This window comes from Adiantum capillus-veneris, chromosome 13 (assembly GCF_014529385.1).
Source record: "Adiantum capillus-veneris isolate H3 chromosome 13, ASM1452938v2, whole genome shotgun sequence".
Taxonomy (NCBI): Eukaryota; Viridiplantae; Streptophyta; class Polypodiopsida; order Polypodiales; family Pteridaceae; genus Adiantum; species Adiantum capillus-veneris.
This window is the reverse complement of record NC_140943.1, coordinates 132,992,800-133,014,350: the sequence shown is the minus strand read 5'-3', so window position 1 is coordinate 133,014,350 and position 21,551 is coordinate 132,992,800. Positions and strand designations below refer to the sequence as shown.

General features: G+C 44.3%; 2 protein-coding genes across 3 annotated transcripts in view; one reads left to right on the top strand and one right to left on the bottom strand.

Annotated features, from left to right (window-relative positions):
• Positions 1–6,450: 6,450 nt before the first annotated feature.
• Positions 6,451–8,727, top strand: LOC147444901 (uncharacterized). Its single transcript, XM_086527412.1, has 2 exons — positions 6,451–6,754; positions 6,908–8,727. The coding sequence occupies exons 1-2, from the start codon at positions 6,706–6,708 to the stop codon at positions 7,171–7,173; spliced, it is 315 nt and encodes a 104-aa protein (XP_086383538.1). The 5' UTR covers positions 6,451–6,705; the 3' UTR covers positions 7,174–8,727.
• A 141-nt stretch (positions 8,728–8,868) lies between these two features.
• Positions 8,869–21,551, bottom strand: part of LOC147444900 (uncharacterized) — a 30,168-nt gene continuing 17,485 nt past the window's right edge. Inside the window, exons 2-3 of one of the 2 annotated variants that reach the window (XM_086527411.1) lie at positions 9,718–9,981; positions 8,869–9,257 (exon numbers count right to left, since the gene is read on the bottom strand). In XM_086527411.1, coding sequence (XP_086383537.1) covers positions 9,156–9,257; positions 9,718–9,981 — 366 coding nt within the window. In that variant the 3' untranslated portion in view covers positions 8,869–9,155. Of the gene's footprint in view, positions 9,982–21,551 lie in introns of both variants that reach the window. The other variant, XM_086527410.1, reaches the window with a different exon arrangement.

The following is a 21,551-nucleotide window of genomic DNA, read 5'->3' as shown; positions in this document are numbered from 1 at the left end:
ATAATCGAAGTTCTAATGATGCAAAAGAAGTGGATCACTATGGAAAGTCACTTCTACATATGTGCAATAGTACCGGAATGCTCATTGCAAATGGTGTATCTCTATGGCAAGGCACCAATGACTTTACATGTAGAAAGCACAATGGTGCTAGCGTGATTGACTATATGTTGTTCTCAGAAGCCACTCTAGAATGCATACAAAGCTTTACACTTGGTGAATGGAATCCGGAATCGGATCATAGGATGTTATGTATTGACCTCAAGTGTGGTAAACGGCCCGAGCATGTAGCCTCCAATCATGATGTGAATCATTTGTACCTACGTCTAGACTTCAAACGAGCACTTATATATGCTGATATGGTGGACCAAATGTTAAGCATGATAGAGCATAAAGGGAGCCCAACAGTAGAATGCAAGTGGAAAGTTTTCAAAGAAGTAATTTTCTCTTGTGCGAAGGAATGCTTTTCGGCGAAACACATGTCTTGCAAAAGGTCTAAGAAGGGTAGCACCAAGAAGAAATGGTTTGACATGGAATGTAGTCAAGCCCGAAAACACTTGCTAAGATTGGATGCAATCAAAGACAAGGAAGTTTACTTGGAATGTTCACACACATACAAAGCACTTGTTCAAAAGAAGAGGAGAAGGTGGGAAGTCGAAAAACAACTTCTTTTAGCACAAGAGAAAGCACATGCATGTGGCAAGTTTTGGCAAAATCTAAAAGGCAAGCGCGTTGAGAGCTTTGGTGACTTGACTCTTGAGGATATGTATATGCATTGTAAGAACCTCTATGAGCAACCCAATGTTGATAAGATGGAGGGTTGTAGCTCCCTTCCATTTATGTCTCCCTTCTTTACCATTGAAGATGTATGCCGCGCGCTTGAGAAACTTGCTACTCGCAAGGCAGGTGACCTTCAAGGTGTCAAGGCTGAAATGATTAAATGGACAAGCAAGAAAACACGATATTGGATATGCGATATGTTTAACCTTGCACTTCAGTATGGCATGCCTCATGATTGGAGTGCAAATTGGATCAAACCTTTGCACAAAGGAGGAGATGTAAACAATGTGAACAACTATCGCACTATAATGGTTGGTTCTTTGATGGCAAAGTTATTTGGATGTATCATGGAGATGAAGATAAGTGAATGGGCTGAAAAGAATGGCAAACGTACGCTTGGCCAAGCAGGTTTTCGAAAGCATCATAGCACTATTGATCACCTTGTCACTCTTCGAGTTCTTATGGAAGCGTCTCGATTGAAAGGAAAAAAGTTGTATTGTTGCTTTGTGGATTTCAAGAAAGCTTTTGACATGGTACCGCGAGGAAATCTTTGGAGACGTATGCAAAGCCTTCAAGTGCCGAGAGAATTTATGCATGCAGTCTTTCGCATCTACCAAAAAGTGATATGTCGATTACGTATGGGAGATGGAATTTCAGAATTTTTTGCAAGCACTATTGGTGTCAAACAAGGATGCCCACTATCCCCAACCCTCTTTGGGCTACTCATTGATGAATTGGAGCACATGGTTCTTGATTTTATGCACCAAGAAGGCATAGAAGAGGTTAAGATTGGAAATGCGGTGATCATGCTTTTGCTTTATGCCGATGATGTAGTGCTCTTGGCACATACCTTAGAAGATGCACAAAAGCTTATGAGTGTCTTGGAACGCTTTTGCCTACATAGCGGGCTGATCGTGAATGGATCCAAAACCAAGGTTATGCTTGTAAAGACCCTCAATGACGAAAATCCATGCATTGTATACAACAATGAGAAACTTGAAGTGGTAGATCACTTCAAGTACCTTGGCCTTGAGGTTCCATCCAATCATAAATGGAAGGATTGTGCAATGCGTCGCTTGGAAGCCGGAAAGAGGGCTTATTATGCATTTGAGAACATGTGCAATGCAGGAGAGATCAAGTGTTGGGCTCTCAAAAAGTACCTTTTTGACACATTGGTGACACCGTGCTTCTTTATGGAGTGGAGGTGTGGGGTGGAAGCATCGGGAAGTCTACTTGGAAAGAGTTTGAGAATGTCCAAAAGCGTTTTCTCACCACCTTTCTCCAAGTCAAGACACAAACACCCTACATGCTCTTACTTCTTGAGTCCGGATCGCTTCCCATTGAGGTCTTGGGCATGGAAAGGGTTGTGGAGTACATGCGTAAGACACAACGTAGCCCTTTGCATCGACTTCCTAGAATCGCATATGAAGCAAGTCAAAAGGTTCAAAAGACATGCAAGAGCAAAATACTAAGTTCGGGGTGGATGCTTGATATCAAGAAATGGTTTGGAAGATGGGATGCATGTCACTTGGTCAAGGATGCGTCGATCGACTCCCAAGTTAATGAGGCCTTCTTACAACGCCAATGTATCATGGCTTGGGAGAAATCTGGAGGTTCTCGCTTCAGCCATTACACCACACACGTTGCCCCAAACTACAAATCTCTCTTCTTCTCGGAACGAGGTAACCGAACCCATTCCTACATCCTTGAACCCATCCCGTTGAGTGCGATCCGCACCATTGCCTCCATTCGTCTTAGCTCCCATTCTCTACGCTGCGAGACAGGACGTTGGGGCACTGGCGAGGAGTGTCATCGACTTTGCACCTTATGCCCTCGTCAAGTGCGAGAGAGTGAGTACCACACACTACTTGAGTGCTCAGCTTTTGACCACATTAGGTCCTCTTTTCCCCATATATTCAACCATGAGCTCTCCCTACATACCTTCCTCTCCCAACCACGATGTGGACTCTCTATTGCGACGCTCATTTCAGCCATTTTTGAGCATCGAGAGTCACTTATGAACTCCACTCACACCACGTGACATGTTCATTTGGTCCCATAGGTCATATTTGACCTCCCAGGACGATAATAGAACTATCTATCTCTCTCTCTCTCTCTCTCTCTCACACACACACACACACACACACACACACACACACACACACACACACACACACACACACACACACACTCCAACCAATGTATATTGGCTTTGACGAAATCCAATGTGCATACATTACATCACCCATATTACCCCCAACTACAAGACCATGTTCTAAAGAAATCGTATACCCTCTAATATGCTTGAAGGGAGTGGGAGCTAAGCCGAATGGCTACGATAGTGTATCGCTGACAAGGAGATAGACTCAAGCATGTAAATGTGAGTACGGTTTCCCCTTTCAGCAAAGAACATGGTTTTGTAGTTGGGGGCAATGTGGGTGGTGTAATTTATGAAGCGTGACCCACCGGATTCCTCCCAAATTATAATACATTGGCGTTGTAGAAAAGCTTCAGTCACTTGTGAGTCAATTGAAACATCATGTAGCAAGTGTAATGCATCACATCTCCCAAACCACTTCTTTATGTCTTCCATCCATCCCATACTCAAGATCTTGCCTTTATATGTCTTTTGTACTTTTTTGCTTGCTTCCCATGCCTTTGTAGGAAGTCGATGTGAGGGGTTTTGATGCATATTTATCATGTACTCCACAACGCTTTCCATGCCCATAACGTCAATTGGAAGAGATCCCGACTCAAGAAGTAGGAGCATATATGGTGTTTGTGTCTTAACTTGGAGAAAGCCTGTAAGAAAACGCTTTTGGACATTCTCAAACTCTTTCCAAGTAGACTTTGAGATGCTCCCACCCCACACTTAAACTCCATAAAGAAGAATCGGTGTCACCAATGTGTCAAAAAGGTACTTCTTAAGAACTCAACACTTGATGTTATCCACATTACACTTAATGACAACACATGCTTGTGATTGGCCGGAACCTCAAGGCCAAGGTACTTAAAGCTCTCAACAACATCAAGTGTCTCATTGTTGTACACAATGCATGGCTTCTCCTTAAGAGAGAGAGAGAGAGGGGGGGGGGGGGGGGGGGGGGAGAGAGATAATGCACAAAGGGTGAAAGAGAGGGTACACACGAGAGAGAGAGAGAGAGAGAGAGAGAGAGAGAGAGAGAGAGAGAGAGAGAGAGGGGGGGGGGGGGGGGGGGGGTGGGGGTGGTGAGGGACGGAGAGATAATGCACAAAGGTGAAAGAGAGGATACACAAGCCACACACACACACACACACACACACACAGAGAGAGAGAGAGAGAGAGAGAGAGAGAGAGAGAGAGAGTATGGAGATGGATAAATGGAGACGGTACTCAAGAAATACAAAGAGAGAGATGGATAAATGGAGACGGTGCTCAAGAAATACAAAGAGAGAGATGGATAAATGGAGGCGGTGCTCAATACATACACACACACACACACACACACACACACACAGAGTTTGGAGGAGGGGATAGACAAAGGGGTGGGAAAGGAGAAAAAGAAAAATGAGATGGAGGAAAGAGAAATAAAGAGAGAGAGAGAGAGAGAATGATTGGAGGTTCAGAGATACAAAGAGAGAGAGGGGGAGGGGGCTACCTACTAAGAAACTTAGGGAGAGAGATGGAGATAGATAGATAGAGACGGTGCTACCCAAGATATATATATATGTATGTATGTATATACATATATATGTATATGTATATATATATATATATATATATATATATATATATATATATATATATATATATAGATATATATAGATATATATATATATATATATAGAGAGAGAGAGAGAGAGAGAGGAAAAATATATCATGAGAGATTGTGTGAGAGAGAGAGGAAGAGGACGGGGGGACGGGGAGAGAGAGAGAGAGAGAGAGAGAGAGGTTGGAGGTTGAGAGAGGAGGGAGGTTGGAAGTTGGTGGTGCAATCTGGAGGAGCAATAGGGGTTGTGGTGGCTCAAAAAAAGTGACACTTGCCGCCAATGGAAGAGGCGAAAATGGGTAGCATTTTGTGGTAGTGAGCGGCAAGGGTGGAGGAGGGAAAAAAGCTTGCTTATTATCCTTCCCCAGCTAGCCCCCTTTTAATCTTAGGGGACTTTAACATGGTTACTTGGCGAGTGATTCAAGGTAGAGAAAGAGAATGCTCGGAGGACATGTATGAAAAAGTGACATTGATTGATGTGTCTAAGGAGTTTTGATTTTACATGGTCAAATAAGCAACAAGGCAACAAGTTTGCTACATGAGACAAAGTATACATGACTCTTGATGTGATGCATTACCATTGGATGGTAAGGTGTATTACTCTTCTTTGCTTTTGTCTGACCGTAAGCCTCTTAATTTTGAATTATACAAAGGTGAGCACAATTTTACATCTAGTTGGATCACTTGGAGAGCTCACTTTTGAATTTGAGGTCTCTGAAAAACAAGGTTAGAAGTATATTTAATGAATATTTTTTATCTCCTAAAAAAGGTTATCACTATTCTTTGGTTATATAGAACAATAAGGAGTAGTGAGGTATCATTCAAATCCTCACTGAGAGCTCCATCCAAAACACTCTGCATTCTCCTCCTTTGCACAGCACGCACGCACCCGCGCACGCACTCTTCACATTACGTGTCTTTGGATGCAAGGCATATGCACACATGCCTAAAGAGATTTTGAAAAAAGCTGGACCCGAAGTCACACAAGTGTTTTTTTTTTTTGTTATGGTGCAAATGGAGCGATGGGATATCGTCTTTGGCATTCAAAACCTTGCAAAGTAATTCACAATTCACATGTTATCTTCAATGAATTGAAGATGCACAAGAAACTTATCAAAGAGGTTGAGTACAGAAACGTCACATTCGAGGACATTGCCTTAGAATCTATTAAAACTCAAAAGACTATTGATGTACCTTTCACTAGTAGTGCTCCAATTGACAAGGCAAAGAGTAGTGGTCAAGTTTTGAAAAAATTTAGTAGATCCTCACATCCACCTGAGCGGTTTCAGCCAGGGTTGCACCATTTTATGCCGATAGACTGCGGTGAGCCATCTTGTTATAAAGAATCCATGCAAATGGATGAAAAGGTCAAATGGGAGCAGGCCATGCAATCTGAGTATAACTCGATTGTCAAGAATGAGACATGGGACTTGGTTGAATTACTGAAAGGCAAGAAGGCCTTACCTTGCAAATGGGTTTTATTAGAAAAAGTTTACATCTGATGATCCCAAGCTTAAGTACAAAGCTAAATTGGTTGCTAAGGGATTCAAGCAGTAGAAGGGAGTTGATTTTGACGAAGTTTTTTCGCTCGTGGTTAAAATGACTCTACTACGCATAGTGCTTGACTTAGTAGCCATTGAGGATATGGATCTGGTCCAAATGGATGTGAAGACAACCTTTCTTCATAGAGATGTGAAGACATCCTTTCTTCATAGAGATTTTTGAAGAGGATATTTACACAAAGCAACATGACAGTTTTGAACAACCTAACAAGGAGGAGCTTGTATGCAAACTCAAGAAAACGCTTTATGGTTTAAAACAAGGTTCAAAGTAGTGATATCAAAAGTTTGATGCTTTTATGAGGTCACATGGCTTTAGAAGGGCCTCTTATCTTTGGGCATAAACTTGAGCATGGGTAAAAGTGGTAGCCAGTCCACCACCAACAGGCGCTTAGGAGATGGAAAGGTAATTTAAGTCCACTAAGGGACTATTGTTTCACGGAAACGCATGCACACTCTTTGGTCTGGAGGGATTGAACTCCGTTCAGCATACGCAGGAGAAGGAGAATCCTTTTCCACTCAAGAATCACACACTAGTCGTCTTGTTCAAGTAGCTGGTTGACGTTTGCTTTGGGACTTGCTGCACTGTCAGGTTCCCTTTAAGTGCTCATTGGCTGCGAATGGCTTGTTCCACCTACGGGCCGACTGGTCTTTACCTTGAGAGGCTTGGTAGGATGGCTGTCTCTACGCCATTTTTGTAATTTTGATTCTTACTAATCAACTTCACTCGCCCTTCTGGTTTTTTTTTTAAAGACAAGCCAGCTTCCCTGGCAATCGTTGAGAAACGAGGTAAGCTCTATTGATAATACTGTGACTTTGCAGGCACGGTACTTTGCCATCTGAAGTCGAATGACCAAAGTTCTGAGTTCCAATGGACGACTTTGTCACACACCTTTGAGCAAAGAAGCGCTCACTGTAAGTTTCACCAGGCCACTGAGGTGGCTGATGAAAGGAGTGCAAAGGATTTGAGCTTGAGGGTTCAAACCGCTCATAGGGCCATTCAGATGAGCAAGCAAATACATGCAGCACACAAAGACATGGTACAAATGAGCAGGGCAATGCAAGCAGCTGCTGAGAAACTAAGCTAGGAAATGCTTGTTGCCAAAAAGGATGCGGATTTGCAAGCTTGTGGATAGAAGACAAAGACAATTCAAGGAACTGCTAGATTGGGGAATGACATAGAAGCTCTGGCTGCTTTGAGCAAGTGCGGAGTAAAGGCTTCTCTTCAGATGCAATCACCTATGCTTGCACCTTGAATGCTTGTGACGTTACGTGAGACATTTACATTGGCAAGAGAATTCGCGATGAGATTGCTCGGGGGCTGTTGGAAAAACATGTCTTGTTTTGCGGTGCTGTGTACTTAGGGAACAGATTGCTCAGTATGTATGCCCAATTTGGTGCCTTCTAAAAAGCACAAAAAGTTTTTTGTGAGCTTCCATACCAGAATGTCTTCTCCATATAGGCATTTCTCCAAAAGCAATCACTGATGCGGGCACCTTGAGGGTTTGAGGCATTGCTCGGGATATTGTGGACGAGGGTGAGAGAATCCACGATGAGATTGCTAGTCGGGCTGTTGGAGAAACATGTTTTGCTTGGTAATGCTTTAGTGGATTTTGAAAAGTTCTTGACGAGCTTCTTGTCAATGTCTTCTCTTGAACAGCATTGTTTGCAGGATATGCCCAACACGAGAGTTTTGCAGGATATGCCCACACGAGAGGTTTCTGCAGTTGCAAATTGAGGGTCTCTTCCTGTCCAGGATGCTGTCTCATGGAGCACGTTGATTACACGATATGCCCAACATGAGTGTGGCAAAACGAAGCTTAGCAAAAAGTTCTTGCTGAGCCTCCAGTCCCAAATGCACAAGAAGCGGGTTACTGCAGAAGAATTGGTCAGTATGTCTGCCAAGGCGGTGCACTCACAAAAGCACAAAAAGTTGTTGATCAGCTTCCTGTGCGCAACATGGCTGTGGCAAGGAAGCTGTGGGCTGTTTTCAGCAGATTCAAATTGAGGCTTTTCTCCAAACGTAAGTCTTCTGGGATTGCAGAAACATTGACATGGGTGAGAGAATTCATGTTGGAGAAACATGTAGTGCTTGGCGGTGCTTTGGTGACTATGTATAACAAGTGTGCCTTTCACTTCTCACGCAAGCACAAGAAGTTGGTAGTAGTGGGTTACTACAGATGAATTGTTCAGTGTGTCTGCCAAATGAGAGTGCACTCACAAATGCACAAATTGTTTTTGATCAACTTTCTGTGTGCAACACGGCTGTGACAGAGACACTCTGGGGGGTTTTCTGCAAATGCGAAGCGGAGGCCTATTTGAAGATGCAGTCACCTATCCTGGGGTCTTGAAGGCATGTGGGATTGGGCAAGATGTGGACATGGCTGCTAACAGAATTCACGGAGCTATTGCTAGTCAGGGGCTGTTGCAAAAACATATCTTATACTTAGTGGTGCTTTGGTGAAGGATGAGTATGGCTGTTGCTCAAGACAGACACATAAGAGGACTACGATTAGGCAAGGTTACGAAGAGTCTTGTAGGCATGAGCATAGTGCAAAAATGACAGAGGGTGTATTTTACTCTTGATATCATTAAACACAAAGAAATAAGTAAAGCCGCATAATTGTGTTCGGATTTGTCAACATCTAGCTGTTCAATTTTCTTTCAACCTATTTAGGGAAAAATGACATGATGGCACCGCACCCACTAGTGTGAATGCTGGGGGGTAGGCATGTTGGAACATAAAGTTACCATTTGACTATCTCACCTCTTTGATGAGTGGTATGGGATATGAATTATTGTTCACCAATGTAGATGGTCAAATTTTACAAGTACTGGTTTGCTTTCACTTAAAAGGTTTTTTGTAATGGTATCATGTGATAACCATAATGAGAAGGCAATGTGATATGATGAGCAAGGGTCTCTTGTGGTAGATACACGGCACAAAAAGCTTGGTCAAGATGTGGATGTCAGATCTATTGTCGAATCCGCTTACAAATTTTTGCAGCTCCTCTCAATGATCCATGACTCTTGCACTCTCTCCTGTAAACTATAATGTCGTAACATCTAGTCAACTTGGTGGAAAAAAGTCGCCTGCCGCAAGAAATTTGTCCACTGCCAGCATCAGCCCATCCTGGTTTGCTGGACTTTCTTCAAATAGCTTGTGAGAAACCTGCATTTATATGGTTGGCATTCTGATTAGCGTATCTCAAATATTTCAGTACCGTGCACACAAGCGCACAAGCACACTAAAACCAGCGTGAATGCACTATGAATCATATGTCCATAATCCTGGAGTTGTACAAAAATCCAAAAGGAAAACCACAATTTTGCTTGATGTTGGAAGGTGTCATTCAAGCACTCAAATTGATGCAAGTAGACGCAATTTGGACATACTGAGCACCTCGCATCAATGTGCATTTTGTCATTTAGCATTCACATTGATACGCGTAGACAATCTGGAAGTACTGAGCACATTGCATTGACGTGCATAGGCACAAATTCAGACTTACAATTTAGATTAATGAGTGAATGTGTATGATTGGTTTTTTTGGGAGTGAAGAGTAGAGTGCATGTATGCAAATACTCATGCTAAATGCGACAATGTACAGAATTGAGGGGCAGATTACTACATGACTTGAAGGTCGTGAGCTGCGACGAGGGGTGAAGAGATGCCCGTAGCTGATCGGGCTGGAACGTGCACTACTCCGTGACAAAGGAGGCGGTGTGCAAAATGAATCCGGAGACACAATATTGTCAGAGGCAATGAGATGCTGCTGTTGAGCAAAATTGGCTTCTGCTGCCCCTTTTTGTATGATGTTCTTATCGGCACAGAAGCAACAAGGCTTTTGCCGCTTGTGGGGGGAAGCTCGAGGTGCGTTCTTTAGCTCTTGCACCTGCAGATCAGATTTAAATTGGTGAGTAGTGTTGGAGTAATTATAATAATATTTTAAACTAAATAAGTGTTGAATTGAATTGACACAGCACCTCTCATTGTAACAGTACACACCTACAGCACCTACGTAATGTCACAAAACATCATCAATATACAGATCGTTAGACTACCTGTGTTCAGTCTCTCAGAATCTGTGTGTAATCTTCTAATTAATCTTTAAGTATTAGCACTCACATGGTAGAGATACAGGGTGCTGATAAGAGCACCAAACAATCTTTTTTTTTTTTTGTAAATCTGCTTTGATTAATTTACAAGTCGGAAACCTCAAAGCGAGGAAAACCCACGAAAAGAAAGGGATACAAAAAGCGGAGCACTATGAGGCTCCGAAGGCTAGAAACAGTCAAAGTAAATCCTGTAGGTATCAAGAGCGATGTCTCCAGCGTCATAAGCAAAATGCAGCGCTTGACCAAGAGATAATTTGAAATAGGGAAAGGGGTCAACGTAAGTGCCTTGGAACATTATGGAGATCCTATGGTGCCAGATGGCCCACAAAGTCCAAAATCTGACCCAGGTGAAGAACACAGCAAACTGAGATTGCGGTGACTGGAGCACCCCAAAAAGCCAAAAGCGTTTGTAAAAAGAGCCCGAAGGAAAACGCAGCCGAAGAGCAGTCGACACTTTCTGAATGAAGGCTCTAGAGTGGCGACAACACCACAGTAAGTGTGGCACAGTCTCCTCAGCTTCAAGGCATCTGGGACAGCGGGAAGGCGCAATATGCCGAGCATGTAACACACTGCCAATAGGTAGAGCTCCCACCAAGCAGCGCCACAAGAAAACACGTTCCTTCAAAGGTAGATGACTCTGCCAAATGCGAGACAATGTGTGTTGCCACCACAAGGATGACTCGGAAAGCAACAACAGCTAATTACCATGATGCACAATCCATACATCAGATTGAAGGATGGCATATACACTGCCAGCTGAGATGCAATCCAATCTAGTAGCAGCCAGATTCCAATAAGAGAAGCGAGAGTCCACATCCAAAGGAGGAATGGGTGAATGAGTAGCAAGCATCCTTTGAATTTCCCGCCAGAGAGGAGAATAGTGAGGATCCAACTGAAAGCGGGACACTGCATCGGCGGACGAAAGAACATAATCCGTGTCATCAAGCACCTGATGTACCTGACAGATTCCTTTTTGGGAAAGAAAATATGCTTGGCGAGGAGACCATTGAACCAAAGTCGAAGCGAAGGCCCTGTTCCAATGCACTCTCCAAACAAAGAGAGTTACCCACAGAGGATTGTCGACCATTCCAAGCCAAATGCGAAGTGACAACCTTCCAATCAATAATGAGAGAAGAAGTAAAGGGACATCCAGGAATGTGTCCATCAAGCTTCCCAAAAACAACATCCCAATAAGTCGGTTTCCAATGCCCGAAAGATGGGGTGACAATGTGCGTACACAAATGTGTGACTATGAGAGCCCAGGGTTGCTGTTGCTCCACCAAAACTGGCAACAACATAGCTTTCTGAGCGAAAAGATGACATCACAAGTCCAAAATATTTAACCCTCCAAGCCGCTTGGGAGAACAGAGCTTGTCCATAGATAGAAGCCGAAGACCCTTCTTGCTAGACGAGGTCCGCCAAAAATGCTCTAAAATATTGGACATGAGGGACTGCAAGCGCAACCGAAGCCGGGATAACAAAGGCAAGTAAAACTGCGCATAAGCCACAAGGATGCATTGGACAATCTTGAGACGCACATGAAGTGGCCACGTGGACAGCTTCCAGTAATTCAACTTTAAATGCAGACGTTGGAGCACCCAATCCAATTTCTGCATAGCCGATACATTCCGACCCAGCAAATAACCCAAATGGCGAACCAGAACATGTGGAGGAACAATCTCTCTAGGCCACAATATCTTATGCCAATCACACTCTGTCAGAGGCAATAGCTTGGATTTACAAAAAGTTAACTTTGAGACCTGCTGCCAATCCAAACAAGTGAAGAGTATGCATAATTTGTTGTACATCATCATAGTGATTGCGAGGCATAAACAAAGAGTCATCCGCATAGGCCTGACCAGCAAACTGCCGTCCAGAAGGTAAAGTCAGGCCATGAAGCCTACCAGTGGAAGTCAAGGAATCCAAATACATAAACAAGGGGTGAGTAGCGATCGCATAAAGCAAAGCACTTAGAGGGCAACCCTGCCTTACCGACCGTCCCAAAGGCCAAGATTCTGTAAGAGATCCATCCAGCAAGCCTGCAGAAGTGCTGTGTGCATACAAGAAAAACACTACACGAGATAGCCTAGGCCCAAATCCCAAATGTTGCATGGTATCCGCAATATAATCCCAAAGAATAGTATCAAATGCCTTTTCAATGTCAACCTGCATGACCAAGACATCCTGTCGAGTATATTTTGTATATTCCATACCAATGATGACATTCGCGAGGTTATCTATAATTTGACGTCGTGGAATGAAGCCGTATTGAGATTGATGCAAGCCTTCATGCAGAAAGAACTTGAGTCGGTTAGCTAGCATTTTTGCCATTAATTTATATACCACAGGTATGATTGTAATAGGCCGCCAATGAGAGAATCCTTCACACAATGCATGCTTAGGTATTAGCTTGAGCAAGCCAAGAGGAGGGGAGTTCCTGCTGTTCCCAAGCTGTATTCATCATGGACAACAGAGCCAACTTCAAATAATCCCAGAAAGACAAGAAAAATTCCACAGAGAGACCATCCCAACCAGGAGCTCTCCATCGACCCAAATCAAGCAAGCTGGCATACAATTCCGACTTAGTGGAAACAGCTTCCAAGTCTTGAGCCTGTCGCATCGAGAAAATGGGAGTAACATGCGATAGAAACTTGTGACGCGCTTAGCAAACTTCTCTCGTGGGAAAAGAAGGGGCCTCAAAAATCTTGCCATAATGAGAGTGTAGGGCGAGTGCTAGCTCTCGAAAAGTGGAGGTCCACTCCCCTAACGGTAATTTAACTCTCCGTATAGCTTGAGACCGCCTGGAGTGATGCAAATGCTGGAAAAATTCTTTAGAAGCACATCCTTTATCTGCAAAAGCCTGTTGATGAGCTCAAGTCTGCCATTTGGCCAATTTTCTCTCATCATTGTGCCGTAACATAGCGCGAGCAAAAAACAACTCAGTCATTTGAGTGTCAGTAAGAGAAGAATATTTTGAGTAACTTGTTCCCTTAAGTGTGACAAATAAACCCTGTCAGAATCCTGGATAACACATTGAACACGCATAACAAAGCGGAACCACGCTATGTCCATATCAACAACATACATATGGGAGATCAAAGGTGGGATGTAAGGTGCAGCGGAATGAATGTTGTATTTTCTCAAGATTAGTGATCTTTATTGCTCAAGGTTCCTTTTAGTTCTTAGGGAAGGAGAGAGCCTTCCGTCTTTATGGAGAGTGCTATGATCACGAACAAAGTGAGTGGATATTGTGCGTGCAAGTGAATGAGACTGAGAGAAGGAGAGAGAAGAGATACGACACCGAGAGGTTGTAAAACCCTCCTCCGAAGGCCCCACTCTCGTCGGCGAGAGTGGTCTACTTTGATTGCACAAAGGTGTACAATACGTACGCAACGGACTGATGCAACTTGGACTATGCCGATGAAGACGACGGTGATGATGACGATGACTTGATGACTGAAATCTGAGATCTTCTAATCGCTGAATTTCGGGACTGTTTTGGTGGCTGAAAACGGCTGTTTTGGCTGCGTTTTTATGGCTGAAAATGAGGGAACATCTGCAACCAACTTGGGGCTGATCTGCTACTGTCCATAGGGCTGAAAATGCTGTGGTCTGATGCAGTAAAGGCTGAGAGACAAAAACGCTGGCTGGATCTGCCCCTTGCCAAAAACACTAGGCTTGTGGAGCCAAAAACGCTAGTAGGCTGAAATAGCAAAAACGCTAATGCTGATGAATTCCTGGCGATGGCAACAATCTGCTAACGATAGGGTGCTGAGGGTGATGGTGATGACTGCAAATGAGGAAGCGCCAATGGTGGGAACTGGCCCGGCGAGGATGGAATCCAAAAACGCTGGGGTATTGCTAGGGGGGTATTGCTGAGAAGTTGCCTGTTGAGCAGGAAGCTCCCGCTGCCTCTTCTGCCAGAAAGTGCTAACTTGGGTTTGCTTATATATTAACTTAGCAAAATTGCCCTACCTACTTTTGTTGGAAAGTCACTTAAAAATAATAAGTGAAAATAACCAAAAATAGAAAAATAGGCTAAATGCACTGGAAAATTCCCCTAACTGATGCTAATGGATTTTGATGTGAATTCCGATGATCATACTGTGTGTAACCGGAGGATATGCATCTATGCTAAGTGACTAGACATGCATGGTCTACAAATAGACTCACAAAAGTGCCAGATCACTGCTAATCTAGACTTGATTGCACTGACTGAACCCTGATGTGGTATAGCTTGTCCACGGACACATAGGGTTCGGATGTGTCACGTGACATCCCCTCCTTTTCAAAGTGAGGTACGGGTACCGAACTGTATGGCGTCGAGGGAGATCACCAACAGCATCCGGAATCCTGGGAGGGACTCTTCGCCGGCCCACTCTGATGTGTGGGTCGTGCGGTACTTGAACTTCATAAAGGTCTGCAACGCTTGCTTCTTTGGGCCACGCCGAAAGCGACTCAAAGTCTTCTGTGGCTCTTTCGATGCGTCAACTTCGTCGAGTATCCTGCTTCTTTCGTCTTCAAGAATCTCCATAGCTGAAAATTCCTGAAACCATCTCCAACACAAAACCATGAACATACCCATTCCATGTAAAGTGAAGGAAAAAAATCTTGTCTTCGCTAAAGACTGTGTATGCAATGTAGATGAACATAGAGACGGAGTGACAACCCGTTCATCAAACACATGCAAACAATGCGCTCGAATCTTTTCTGCTTGATCGAAATCAATCAACTGTGGAAAATCACAATGGAAATGCCCATGTTTGGTGCTCATACTATCATGTGCACATTCGGAAACTGTGTCATGCCAAGGAAGAGACATGGAATGTGACTTCCTGACATACATACTTTTCAGCTTTTCACGAAAAATCCGCATACATTCGTGCTCATCCATGAGAGAAACGTGCTCAACATACAATGTCATGCCTAGGAAAAGGGATCACATAATGATGCTGACTAAAATACAGGAAACGATCACGAATGAAACACTCGAACAATGCGTGCGTATCAATCATGCGAACACATAATACTTCTTGTGAGGGTTCTTTGGACCAAGGCTCGAGAGCCAAGATCACTTCTTCTGGATCTATCGAATCTTCTTGTGGAGGATCTGTGGACCTCAACTCGAAAGCCAAGATTGATTCTTGGTGATTGATCGAATCTACAACGAGGTTAGCTTCGCTAGAAAAACCATCAACTAATACATCATTCTTGTGAACAATCACATCTTCTTCATGCAACTCATCATGCTTGTGAGAAATCACATCTTGATCATGCAAATCGTCATGCTTGTCATTGTCATCCAAATCATCATGCAAATCATTATCCTTCAAATCATCATGCTTCTCATAATCATGCAAATCATGTGTATCATGCTGTGGAGAAAAAGAGATTGAAAGAATCTCCTTATCCCGAATCCTTTCAACCTTGTCCTGCATATTAGCAATGAGAGATGGAGAAGGAGCAATGTCCTCTCCATGAATGACAATAGGAGAATCACTGTCGGCATTGAGAGTTATAGTGTTAGCCGTAAATTTCATGAGAGCGTCATTATCACGAAACCATCGAATGCCTAAAATCATATCACATCCTGATAGAGGAGAAACAACAAATCTTCTAGTGAAGGCGGTCTGTTGAATTGCAAACAACACATCAAGGCATTCCTCCGTGATGAGAGCGTCCATACCGGGACGAAAGCCAGAGACCTCGATAGGATATCTGGGACTAACTTCGAGGCGGGCTCTCTCAACAAGAGAGGAACTGATCACATCATGCATACTACCTGGGTCAAACAATATGACAAAACGGTGCCCCGATGTACGACCATAACATTTAATGAGAGAATCATCAATGGGAGGGTCCTGAGAAACTTTGGGCACAATCGTGTTATCATTCATTGCATTGACTGATGTAGTGGGTGCTGTGGGTTCTTTAGATTCATTCGATTCAAGCTTAGGACATGTTCTTTTTATGTGACCCTTAATGTGACAATGAAAACGACCTTCATTAGAATAAGTGCTTTGTTCTTCCGACGTGATGTATCCTCCTACAATTCCTTGTGCTACCTTTTCATCTGGAGTAAGCTTAGGTTTAGGAGTTGTGTTAGCCTTACCCTTAGATTCATTGGAAGAATTCTTTGATGAGATACTGTTGGAAGATTGGTTAGAAGAGTTATCATTCTTACCGTTCTGAGGGTTCTGAGAAGTCTGTGAGGTACTTGTGGAAGTCTTGTTCTCCTTAGGCTTTCCCTTGTTGTGCTTCATCTCCTATGCGAGAGCAATCGCTACCGCCTTGTTGAGATCGATTGGATCGAATACCTCGACATCGTACTTGATATACTCGTCCAATCCAAAGAAAAAAGCCTCTTTGCGCTCATCATCCGACATGCGTAATTGGGTACCTAGCTGCAAAACACGATTAGAAAAAGACATAACCGGCATACCATTTTGCTTGAGAGCTCGCCAATCGTCCTTCAATCATGCAAGGTACTGAGGTGGCATAAACCGTGCCTTGAGCTTGTCTTGGAAATCAGCCCAACTAAAAGAGAGAGGCGTGAAATCGTCGGCTGCCTCTAGGTGCGCGGCTAGCTGTGCCTCTTGCCATGCGTGGTACCAATTGATGGCATCACCGGCAAGGTACATAACTACCGTCGAAACTTTGCTATTTCCTGTCTTCTTAGTTGTCGCAAACTAAGCATTAAATTGATGCAACCAAGAATGAATAACTGTAGCATCCATCTTACCGTCATACTTACTAAAAGTCAACTTTTCTGACGAACTTCCACAATCTTTGGGTGGTTCGGTCTTCGAAGCTAGGATGTGGGAAATAAATTCTTGATGACGAATCTCCCTTTGAGCTTCTCGTTCATCATGCTCGTGTTCGAAAGCAAGTCGATTTTCTTCTTGTTTTGCGGCAAGAGCAATGCGCTCACGTTTCTGAGCAAGGCGCTCACGGTCCTGAGCAAGGCGACTTGCTTCTTGTCTATCCATCATGGCCATCATCTGCTTGACCATTTCCTCCATAGGGTTTGGTGCACTTGGTGGCGTAGATGGCGAAGGGGGAGGGTTGAAGAAATCATCTCCGGGTGGGGACGAGTCTTCGTCGCCTCTCTCATGCTCATCACCTGTATGCGAAGTATCCATTCCGCTTCGGGTGACGACCATGCACTATGATCTTGGGTTCTTAAGCTCACGAGGAACTTGGGTTCTTGAGGTTCTTGAGTCTTGAGGGTCTTGGGTTCTTGAGGTTCTTGAGTTCTTGAGGGTCTTGAGGTTTTCTTTCGCTTGCAAATCGTGTTGGAGAAGGCTCTTCTCTTCACCCGAGTTCTACCCTTTCCTACGGACACACCCCTTGGCGGCCTTGCGCTCACACCAAGGTTGCTTTTTCCCACCTCACGTCGATTGGCCGGAGTGCACGGTCCGCTCTCAATGAGTGAAAAGAGACACAAGGGGAGGCTGGACAAGCCCTTCTTTCTTGGGATTCCTGTCACTCTTCAACAAAACACGATTAGGAATCGTCACGCCCAAGTAAACTTGGGTTCGTGCGATCGCAACAAGCAAAAAAAATTCTTGTGGTTCTTTCCTTGAGTAATGCAGAACACTTCCAAAGCTCTGATACCAATGTCAGGTGCAGTGGAATGAATGTTGTATTTTCTCAAGATTAGTGATCTTTATTGCTCAAGGTTCCTTTTAGTTCTTAGGGAAGGAGAGAGCCTTCCGTCTTTATGGAGAGTGCTATGATCACGAACAAAGTGAGTGGATATTGTGCGTGCAAGTGAATGAGACTGAGAGAAGGAGAGAGAAGAGATACGACACCGAGAGGTTGTAACACCCTCCTCCGAAGGCCCCACTCTCGTCGGCGAGAGTGGTCTACTTTGATTGCACACAGGTGTACAATGCGTATGCAATGGACTGATGCAACTTGGACTATGCCAATGACGACGACGGTGATGACGATGACGACTTGATGGCTGAAATCTGAGATCTTCTAATCGCTGAATTTCGGGACTGTTTCAGTGGCTGAAAACGACTGTTTTGGCTGCGTTTTTATGGCTGAAAATGAGGGAACATTTGCAACCAACTTGGGGCTGATCTGCTGCTGTCCATAGGGCTGAAAATGCTGTGGTCTGATGCGGTAAAGGCTGAGAGTCAAAAACGCTCCCCTTGCCAAAAACGCTAGTAGGCTGAAATAGCAAAAACGCTAATGCTGATGAATTCCTGGCGATGGCAACAATCTGCTAATGCTAGGGTGCTGAGGGTGATGGCAATGACTGCAAATGAGGAAGCGCCAATGGTGGGAACTGGCCCGGCGAGGATAGAATCCAAAAACGCTGGGGGTGCTGGGGGGTACTGCTGAGAAGTTGCCTGTTGAGCGGGAAGCTCCTGCTGCCTCTTCTGCTAGAAAGTGCTAACTTGGGTTTGCTTATATATTAACTTAGCAAAATTGCCCTACCTACTTTTGTTGGAAAGTCACTTAAAAATAATAAGTGAAAATAACCAAAAATAGAAAAATAGGCTAAATGCACTGGAAAATTCCCCTAACTGATGCTAATGGATTCTGATGGGAATTCCGATGATCATGCTGTGTGCAACCGGAGGATATGCATCTATGCTATGTGACTGGGCATGCACGGTCTACGAATAGACTCACAAAAGTGCGAGATCACTGCTAATCTAGACTTGATTGGACTGACTGAACCCTGATGTGGTATAGCTTGTCCACGGACACATAGGGTTGGGATGTGTCACGTGACATGGGATGATATCCACAATCATAGCGCGAAAAGGCTCATGCTTGAGATAAGAATTATTGACATGCAAAAGCCTCTTCTTGGGTAGGCGATCATTGACATCAAAAGAGCCAAAACGAAGTTTCAAGCATACAGGAAAATGATCTGAGAGACACATAGCATAATCAACCCTCATCTTGCATACAAAGTCATCATACTGTTGCATGTGAAAAAGATACCAGCGATCCAGCCGAGCGCGATACATAGATTGAGCGTTATGTTGAAAAGTGAATCCTGGATCAATCGTATTCGAAAAGGGCCACAAATGAAGCCCATTACATGTCAACATAAATTGATCCCATGATTGCCGTTCCATATGAAGCGTGTGAGAATGCCCAAGAGTATTATCCGCAAGGTTTGGTGCATTATTACAATCCCCACAGAGAAATGCATTGGAACGCCAACAATAAGAGGAGATAGCACTCCACAACCGTGCCCTATCTGCAGAAGCTGTGTATGCATATAATCCACCAAATTCGAAAACTTTCCCATTAACAATACTTTGGATGACCATCCATCTCCCAGCCGGGTCATTGAAAACCAAGGTCGGGAAGAGTTCGTGTCGAACAAGTATAAGCACTCCAGAATACCCAGTTGATCCTGCATAAGCTATCCAGTAGCCCGCAAAGTAAGAAGTCTGTCCTGCAAATTGATGTTGGTTATGCTCTTGAAGGACCACAATGTCCGCTTTACATGTATGTACATAGTGCCAAGTAAGCCGCCACTTGTCGTGATTGCATAACCCACGCACATTATAGGAGATGCAATTCAGAGAACTATGCATTCTAATATGGTATATACAGTGGGCGAAGAAACGGGAAAAAGGGGAAGAAAACTCAAGTACCAGTGCCCATCGACACATCCTCCCCAGCTGTAGGTACCTAAGGAGGTGGGTCAAGTCCTGGACCCAGATGATTGAAAATAAAGGCACCTTGCGATGAAGAGGCTTCTCCTGTAACAACTTCCTTGTAAGAGCGGACCACCTTGTCCCAAGCTTCAGCCAAAGAAGTGTTGTCATTACAAGGGAGTTTTTTCTGAGCAACATTCTTCAAGGGGGGCACATAATTATGAGAAGATGCCGGAGTACTGGCTGTAGCAACTTTAGCGGGTTTCTTGGGCACTATCCAAGTTTGGGAGGTTGAAACGTGTTCTTTTCCTTTGTCTTTAATATTTGGAGAAGCAAAAAGTGCAGACAATTGTAATTGTATCCCTTTGCCTTTATTCGCCCCAATTGTCGGGAAGGAGGCTGAAGCACCTTTGGTTTAACCCTCAGTAGAAGATTTTGGAGGTGAGTGAGGTTTAGGAGTAGGAACAGCTGAAGACGGTGGTTGCAGAGGTTCCGGACATTCGGACTGCATATGACCAAATTTGCCACAGTGGAAGCAAGAATTTGCAAATTTGCCCCATTTAAGCTTAAATGGACACTTTCCAACCACTGCATCCCCATAATCAATCTAAATACCTGATAGTGTGGGGATATCCGTGTCCCACAGAATACAAAAACGGTTTGTGTTTGTGTCTAGCTTAGAAGGGCAAATGACTTTGCCCAACTGAGCAACCAACAAAAGAAGAAAGTGACGCCAAGTGCGAGGAAAGTCGACCACCTCAACCCCGGGACACTTGTGACGAATGAGACTCTGATAGTCCTTGGTGAGAGCCCATGGCAGTACATGAGTCATCTGTGTATTGAAGAAAAGAGGAGACATTTCAAGCAGAGCATCCCGAGCATCCATGTCGGCCAGCAAGACTTCATAGAACCCTCGCGCGCCAAAGTAAACCCCTCGAACTGCTTGCCGTTTGAGTAGAAAATCAACCCATTGGCCTACATCCTGAGCCGTAGGCATTCTACCCGGGAAAAAAAGAATCAGCGCGTTAAGTGCATATTGAGCAACGGGATCCATAAGCTCCTGTATAGGGATGCGCACTTCCATGACGAGAGCGGATCCTTCCCAGGCTTGACGTGCATCCTCGAAGTCCTCATGCAAACATTCTTTGATAAGGCTTAAAGCATCCGTATCCAAAGATTCCATGGCTTTCCGACGCTTGTATGTACACTGCTCGGCCAAATCCATGCGAAGCTCACACACACACACACACTCTTTTTTGGGATTTTTGATATTTGACTACTATAGACACACACACAGGCTGGCTGTACAGGAACCCTGCTGCTTGAAAACTTTCCCCACACACACGCATGCACACTTTGAAACAAAGTAGCAGCAGTGGACGGAAACTGTACTCACACCCTAATACACACAGTGGGCGAAAACAGTACAACAGCCAGTGAGGGCTGGCTACGGACACACTTACTGCACCCACAGGCACGTGCACAGGACAGCTAGAGACTGCAGGCAGGCCACTCCACTGCGAGCACAACACCTCCAGAGTCTGCACGCTGCCCAACTGTCACTCAGCTGATTAGGGTTCGCGCTGATTAGGGATCGCGCAGGCTGGACGGCAGCTGATTAGGGTTCGCGCAGGCTGGACAGCAGCAGATTAGGGTTCACCCACACACTCACGTACATACACCACTGTCGCTTGAACAAACACCTACACACA